The sequence below is a fragment of the Carassius auratus genome, unplaced genomic scaffold (genome assembly GCF_003368295.1).
Source record: "Carassius auratus strain Wakin unplaced genomic scaffold, ASM336829v1 scaf_tig00047737, whole genome shotgun sequence".
NCBI lineage: Eukaryota > Metazoa > Chordata > Actinopteri > Cypriniformes > Cyprinidae > Carassius > Carassius auratus.
In genome coordinates this window covers 59982-68946 of record NW_020527047.1, presented here as the reverse complement: position 1 = coordinate 68946, position 8965 = coordinate 59982, and the positions used below count along the sequence as shown (strand labels likewise).

General features: G+C 39.1%; 1 protein-coding gene across 1 annotated transcript; it reads left to right on the top strand.

Annotated features, from left to right (window-relative positions):
* The first annotated feature begins 251 nt into the window (after window positions 1-251).
* Window positions 252-2068, top strand: LOC113088974 (muscarinic acetylcholine receptor M2-like). Its single transcript, XM_026255869.1, has one exon. It carries the CDS (start codon window positions 331-333, stop codon window positions 1813-1815), a length of 1485 nt encoding a protein of 494 aa, XP_026111654.1. The 5' UTR covers window positions 252-330; the 3' UTR covers window positions 1816-2068.
* Window positions 2069-8965: the final 6897 nt, after the last annotated feature.

Here is an 8965-nt window from a genome sequence, read left to right as displayed (position 1 = left end):
ATGATGTATTCCAAAAATAATGGTTTAAATGGATATGTAATCATGGTAACATTATTAAGAAAGCAATCATGTACTACTACGTTTTGAAACAATCACTTTACCATTGTATTGCCAAACCATTTTTGGAAGGTAATATTTAGCCTATACATATTACAAATAGTGCATTGTTTGTCTTTTTGGGGTTCTGGTATCTTCAGATCATTGAAAGTTTCAAGACTCAAATCACTCATAATTTGCAACATACTAAATCTTGTGTCTCTCCCAAGTAGGTGCCAGAAGTCATACATCCTCCCATAGTGAACTGACCAGCTGTACCTGAGTGTGGACACCATGGATACAATAAACTTCACCTTCTGGAACACCTCTGAGGGCAACGAGACCCTAGAGACGGCGGACGAGAGCCCGTATAAGACAGTGGAGGTGGTGTTCATTGTACTGGTGGCCGGCTCACTAAGCTTGGTGACAGTTATCGGGAACATCTTGGTCATGCTCTCCATCAAGGTTAACAGAAGCCTGCAGACTGTCAACAACTACTTCCTGTTCAGTCTGGCCTGTGCTGACCTCATCATTGGCCTTTGCTCTATGAACCTGTACACAGTCTACATTGTGATTGGATACTGGCCGCTAGGCCCGGTCGTGTGCGACTTGTGGTTGGCGCTGGACTACGTGGTCAGCAACGCCTCCGTCATGAACCTGCTAATCATCAGCTTTGATCGATACTTTTGCGTCACCAAGCCACTCAGCTACCCAGTGAAGAGGACGACCAAAATGGCCGGGATGATGATTGCGGCGGCTTGGGTTTTGTCCTTCATCCTCTGGGCTCCAGCTATCCTGTTCTGGCAGTTTATCGTTGGCGGGCGCACGGTGCCAGAGAAGGAGTGCTACATTCAGTTCTTCTCCAACGCAGCGGTCACTTTCGGCACGGCTATTGCTGCTTTCTACCTGCCCGTCATTATCATGATGGTGCTGTACTGGCAGATATCCCGCGCAAGCAAGAGCCGTGTCAAGAAGGACAACCGCAAACCGTCAGGTGGCAACCTCGATGTAGCATCGTCCAATCAGATCCGCGCAAACACGGCCAACAAACCCACCAACAACAACCTAACAGCTGAAGAAACAGACAGAGGACAGACCCAGCTAACAGATGACACCACCAACCAACACGATGCCAAACTCCAGAACGGTAAAGCCCCATCCACGGCAAGCGGAGAAGCAGAGGCGGAAGATGGAGGACGAGGAAACTGCGTTCCTGCAGAGGAGAAAGAAAGCTCCAATGACTCCACCTCTGGCAGCGGAGCTGTAACCAATCAAAAGGACGAGGCAGCGCCATCCAAAGCCAATGACAACCAGGCTCCCACGAGGCACCGCGCCAAAGCTGGAGGCTCCAAACTGACATGCATCAAGATCATGACCGAATCGCCAAAAGGCGACTGCTGCACACCTTCGAACGCGACGGTGGAGATCGTCCCGGCCACCGAGAGACAGAACCATGTAGCGAGGAAGATCGTGAAGATGACCAAGCAGCCGCCCAAGAAGAAAAAAGCACCATCCTCTCGGGAAAAGAAGGTGACGCGCACCATTATGGCCATCCTGGTGGCATTCGTGGCTACTTGGACGCCATACAACGTGATGGTCCTCATCAACACCTTCTGCTCCAGCTGCATTCCCAACACGGTGTGGACCATCGGATACTGGCTCTGCTACATCAACAGCACCATCAACCCCGCTTGCTACGCCCTCTGCAACATCACCTTCAAAAAGACCTTCAAACACCTGCTGCTCTGCCAGTACAAGAACATACGCTCGGCCCGATGAGCAGTAACGTGTGTGCATGCGTTATATTTCACATGTGTGTTCTGGTCACAAAGGTACATGTGTGGATGTGTTTGTATGTGTGGAAAGATAAAGTAAACTGAAGAGTTTATTTGCAAAAACAGATTACTAATTTCCTTAAATCATGTTTCTATTGTGTTATCATGTTCTTATTGTGTTTTAGTGTGTGTATTTTAAGCTATTATTATTTAATCAAAACAACCCAACTGTAATTTGATATCAAATGGAATGCAGAAAAAAAAGAAAAAAGAAACATGATTTATTTATGAATTATCTGTTTTTGTAAATGAACTCTTCAGTTACAAATTGAAGATTGACCCATCAACAACCATCATGTACAAAGTTTTAATTATCCCTCATCCTTGTAGTTTGGCGAATTTGACTCTATTTTAACATATTTCACCATGTTTAAATCACAGATTTCCCCTAAAATAAGGGTGAAAAGTCTGGGCGAGTGTGTGATTGCATTTATTGTTTTTTATATATATATATAAATAGAAAATATGTTGTAGCACTTTACACATGCATAGAGGTGATGCATGTCAAAAAAGACAAAAAAAGTGCAAAAATATTTGATTTATAGACAAAAATTTTAAAAGTACAAAAAAACAACCCCAATACGAGCGTATAGATGGTCAGATTGGAGTCTGTACTATTCAATAATACACATATAAGGGGACAACAGGGCTGACTGAAGATCCAAACCAAACGAGTTTGAGCTTCAGTCTTAAATCACACCTGTATATACGTGTATATAATTATGTACTGTATCCGTGTTGTGTGTGTGGTTGCATGCTGGAAGTCTGTAGCAAAAGTCAACATGAAACCTGTTTACTTCTGTAACCCGAGTGAAATTCATCCATATAGTGTGATTTTATTTAGATTGCAAAGACCATTTTAATTCTGTGCACCATTGATTCTTGTAAAATAAGACCAGAAACATGCATTCAGGAAGTAAACAGGCTCATCTTGACTTTAAAGCTTTATTAAACACAAGCACGTTCGATGACAGGACGACAGGTAGCTGGTTGCAGGGCTTGTGTCTGTTTGTCGCATGTGTGTGCTCTCCGAGAGCAATAAGAGGGTTGGAGAGGCTCTCCGGTGTGCCCGTATGTTAAAGTGGATGAGCTTTGAGTGCTCGGGGTCTCCAGGGATGCAAATCTAAACCTTTTAAAGTGAACAGACGCGCAGGATGAAGAGGCTCTCACAGACACGCAGCCATTAGCATCCACCTCACCTCTGCTTTGCATTTACACAAAACAGTTCACTCACGCTTGGGTTAAAAAAAAAAAAAAAAAAAGGAAAATACCAGCTACGTGAGCGCTAATTCAGGAGACACTCGAAACCGGCTTGTGAAACTGAAAAATCCTTATTAAAAGGTCAAAACGATTGATTGCTTTCTGCCTGATTGTAAATGACATGAGGACCATGCAGATCCATGCAAAAGTGCTGCCTGAAGACATGCGGTGTCCTGATGACCTGATCTGATCTCTGGGTTCATGATCCGCCTGCAGGCAACGTGTTTGAAAGCATGTGTGTGTGTGTGTGTGTGTGTGTGTGATCACCCCGACAAGGGGTTTAACATAACTCACAGGTTCTCGCCTTGTGAATTTAAAGGGCTAAAGTACATAAGCTTCCTCATCTCATTACCAGACGCCAAGTCAACATTAGTTGTTTTTGATTCATTAAAACAGATTAACAGAATCCCCGCTCAGAGCAGAGGATCATGGGAAATGTCAGTCAATCGATGACAGAGCAGCAGCTCATAAATTTGACAGTGATGCATGCTGGGGGAATACAGCTCGTGTGCGATAGATCAGAAAATGCAAGCGGCAATGCACTCAAAACACCACAGCTACTGTAGTAAAATAATAGTAAAGTAATCTGAATCTCCTTCTAACTGCTCTAGAAGATCTCATCCAGCATTTTTCCTTCCTGAATCACGATTACATCTATGGGACATTAGAAATCTCTGCTTAACATGGTACATTTCTGCAGGAGGTTGCAGAGATACTACAATATATATGAAGATTAATCATCTGATTCACACATAGACACATTCATTCTCATCCCATCTGTTATGGTCGTATCTCATAACATTTTTAAAGTATGACATTGATATCTTTCCAAATAATGCACACATTTACTGTTAGTATAGTCTCTCTTTCTTGCGATTACTTCATACATACAGCTTCATATATAACAGCATAATGCATAATGATGTTTCGCTGTGCAATATTGTGACACACTGTGTGTTTGCTACTGTAGTCTTTGTTCTGGCAGTGACAGTGTAAAATACACAGAAATAGTACTTAAAGTGCACAATTTACTCCACTAAAATTATTCATCCTGAAAACCCTCCACATTCGATCATTTTACAGTCATTTGACACTTCAGTGCAGACATTTACAGACACGTAGACGAAGATGTTGTGCTGACTGATGAGACGTCTCCTCGTCTTACATGGAAATGGATTTTAAATGGGTTTAAAGTCACCATAAAATTTTTATGGAATATTGTGGCAGGGTTATTATCGTTAACTAAAAGTAAAACCATAAAAACTGTTTTCCTTGAAGCAAAATAAACATTAACTGTAATAAAAACCATATTTTATTGTATCAAGTTGCCTAAGCAACTTAAACTAAATGAACTAAGACTAATACATAAACATTAATGCAAACTATAGACATATTTAAAAGAATAATAAATATCAACAACAAAAAAACTGTAATAGTCAATGATCAATGATTTGAACAAAATCAAGTTCTGTCCTTATTCAAGAAGCCGTCTGACTCAGATATACGTCAATGCAACTTCTGTTTTGTGCAGACTTTGAACAAAAATGAAGTAAAAATCACAGGATTGCAATCTGAATGACTTGTTGGCACAGATGCACAAAAATATGTAATGCCTATATATGCAAAGTGCATATTTCACAGGTCATGATGGTGACCAGAATATATCTAGGGAAACGTTTAAGACATGATGACCTGTAAAATATGTACATTGTATTTTACAAGTCTAAACAGAATGGTTAAAAAGGGAATTAAAAAAAAAATGTTTTACTTTATTAGTTTACTTAAATTGTTATTTTAAAATGCATGTACAAAAATAATATTAGTTATTATATTATTTCTTCATACCATAGACAGTTAATCATAGTGACCAAACTTAGCACACAGAGTCAACTAAACTCATATAAACAGTGCTTTAAGTGGGCCGTTACGCACCTGTACTCAGTACCACCACTTCCAAATACAGTTCAGGGGTTCGGAGTAGCTTCGCGGATTATTTGAATCAGTTCGAGAAATCGGAGCGGGTTCGCGAATCATTTGAGTCGGTTCGGGAGTTCGGAGTGGGTTCGCGAATCATTTGAGTCAGTTTGGGGATCACAAATCATTTTAATCAGTTTGGGAGTTCGGAGCTGCTCCGCGGATCATTTGAATCAATTCGAGAATTCGGAGCGGGTTCGCGAATCATTGAGTCAGTTTGGGGATTGCAAATCATTTGAATCAATTCGGGAGTTCGGAGCGGCTTCGCGGATAATTTGAATCAATTCGAAAGTTCGTATAGGGTTCGCGAATCATTTAAATCAGTTTGGGAGTTCGTAGCGGGTTCGCGAATCATTTGAGTCAGTTCTGGAGTTCAAAGCGGGTTTGCAAATCATTTGAGTAAGTTTAGGGATCGCGAATCATTTGAATCAGTTCGGGAGTTCGCTATGGGAGTTCGTAGCGGGATCGCGAATCATTTGAGTCAGTTCGGGAGTTCGGAGCAGGTTCGTGAATCATTTGAGTCAGTTTGGAAGTTTGAATGCAGTAATGCAGTAGCTCTTTCTAAGGGTATTTTTTCAAAATCCTTTTGCACATTTTATTTATGTTCAGTTGTTCTTTCTATCTCAAGCAAATCCACAAACTAATAAAAGGTTTAATTATTAAGGTTGCCTGTTGACTGCTGTATATAAAAGCCCTTCAATATAGTTGTTGTTACCTCAGGGGATGAGGGGAATCATCCCAAAAAAAAAACAGAAAATATTTTTGGCTATAATAGAGTACCGGCACCTCTTTTGGGCCACTTAAAGCACTGCATATAAACATGTAATTGTTATAAAAAATCATGGTCTGGATTTGCTATCCATAAACTGACTGTATATTAGAACTGTAAGATTCATCTTATCTGTGTGAAAGTGTCTACTAAAAGCTGTTATTCAGAAAAGAGCCGGGTGTCTCAACACATTTGGCTATATAGGCTGTGTAGTGCACTAGCAAGCTAGCTAGACAGGGTGCTAAAACTTCATCAATACAAAGAAAATGGCTATTTGTAGGTTATAAAATATATCTATATATACTTACATTCTTAATTTTGGGTGTCTAAAATCCATTTAATCCACATAATTGACTCATTTTGTGCCTCTTCCTGCTAAGCAAGGTTAACTAAAGGTCCTTCCTCTGATTGTAGAGAGAGCCAATCACAGTTTAGCTTTTTGGAGTGACACCTGGAGTGGCCAATCAGATTGAGCTACAGCTACATCCATCTAAACACACCTAATGAATATTTTTTTCTTCTTCTTTTTTTTATTATACATGTGTGTTCAGGTCCATCTTCATCATAATCATCCTTATGACAGCACAATTAATACTAAAGGGCTTAAATGTATTTTCTAATCTATTTAAATGTATGAAATGAATGAAATCTCTATTCTAGCGTTCATTGTGGGTGTTCTCAGTTTCTGTAGAAACATCCGTATTTTTTAAAATTTTGTTAAAAAATAGTGTTTGTGTGCATGTTATTGTTTGTTGTTAGTTTTATGAAAGGAAAGCACAAGTGTGTGTGTGTGTGTGCGCGCTCTGCAGGCTCGTGACCCAGAGGTCAGCGCAGGAAAGTGCATGTTCGCTCACACTGTGTTTATAACGCGCCCCTGAAGCACCTCGAGCCTTTTGTGTGTTTCTAATATTCTATGTAACTATATTGTGTGTTTGTTTGGTTTATGAATGCTGCCTGTGTGTGTGTGTGTGTGTGTGTGTGAGAGAGAGAGAGAGAAACTCAAATCTAGCGTGAAACGGCTGCCAAAAACACACAATGACCTATCGAAACAAACGAATAACACACACTGAAGCGCAGTCGTTATCAACTCACTGATGCTTTTCTATAACGTTTTTTTATGTAAATGATTATATAGAAGACGTACAATATTTCAGCGCTGAAGAATCAAGCCATACATGGATATTATTCGTCTGAGACTCCAGACAGACAACAAGGAGAGCGAGGACTTTATGGAAGCAAACTTCTTTTTTTTTGGTTTATTAATGACAAAGAGATCTAAGAACCACGAACATATTTCACACAAGTACTCAAAGTCTCATTCAGCTTACTGTGGAGGTGAAAAACCCCATGCAGTCCTCAAGGCCAGGGGTTGATAAAATGTTTGTGTAATCTGGCACACTTTTAGTGATGTTCCAGATGTTATTCATCAGGTAGCTGTGATAAAACACATTCAAATTGTTGCTCCACCATGGCAGTAGTTGAGACAATTCTGTCATATTTTACAAAGCAAACACACACACACACACAGTCAGGTTTGCATATTAAAGCATAGTTACTCCAGCAGTGGAAAGTTTGGACCCAACTAACTGAGAACGTTCTGGCAAAAGTTATGTTCCAGTAACATGAATATAATGTTTATCCAAAGTTATCTGGTATTTTACAATGTGATCAAAACATTATTTATACATCATTTATGGAGCGCGTTTCCTGAAATGTTTGTTCATCTAACAGTTTTTTTTTTTAAAATGTTACTAGTTTTAGAACTTTCAAAAAGTAACAGTTTGCAAACTGATTAAATGGAACGTTCCCTCAACATTCGTGAAACATTTAAAAAACGGGATGTTTTGAACAGGTTTTTCATAACCTAAATGGGAACGTTAACAAAACGTTGATAGAACATATTTTTGTTAGTTGGGGAATCATTAGGATTTTTTGTTAATTTTTATTCTCTTCTGCTCATCAAGGTTGCATTGGTTTGATTAAAAACAGGCTTACACAAAACACAGTAGTATTGTGAAATATTATTAAGATTTTAAAGAACTGTTTTATATTATACGTGTATATTTTATAATTGAATTCCTGTGATGCACTACTCCAGTCTTCAATTTTTCTTTTGTAAAATGCTTTTGTTCATTAAAGACGCATTAAATTGCTCAAAAGTGACAGCAAAGACATTTATAATGTTATAAAAGTTTTCTATTTCAAACAAAAGTTTCTATTCATCAAAGAATCCTAAAAAAATTAATTGTATCATGGTTTCCACTAAAATATTCAGCAGCACGGCTGTTTTCAACATCGATAATAATCAGAAATGTTTCTTAAAGCAGTAAATCAGCATTTCAGAATGATTTCTGAAGATCATGTGACACTGAAGACTGGAGGAATGATGCTCAAAATGTATCTTTGATCACAGAAATAAATTAAATGTTTTATATGTGACTCTGGAGCACAAAATCAGTCATACAGTAAGTTGCACAGATATATTTGTAGCAATAGCCAATGATACATTGTATGGATCAAAATGATACATTTTTATTTTATGCCAAAGATCATTAGGATATTAAGTAAAGATCATGTTCCATCAAGATATTTTGTGAATATCCTACCATAAATAAATCATTTTTTTTGCTCCCTCAGATTCCAGATTTTCAAATAGATGTATCTCAGCCAAATATTGTCCTCCTCACAAACCATGTATCCAGCTTTCAGATGATGTATGAATCTCAAAACTTCAACAAATTTAGGCTTATGACTGGTTTTGTCCGGGCTCACATACAGTATATTCCCACGTGAAACGCATTTCAAAGTGAAACAACAACTCACACCTGCCGTGTATTTTTTATTAATAATACTCGTGTGGAGTATGTTTCTGGTCTAAGGCAGTTGATCCGAGCACAATGGACTTGAACAGAACACAAGAGTCTCTCGACGTAACATTACATCTTAAAAAGGTAGCACTCCTGTCAAAAACAGTGAAGGGTGACACAGCAGCCAAAGACGGCCGTGTGTGTGTGTGTGTGTGTGTGTGGAGACCCTCCTGAAGCACAGAGACCTACCAAAACCTCTGATATCTGCTGACCCTGTAAATACT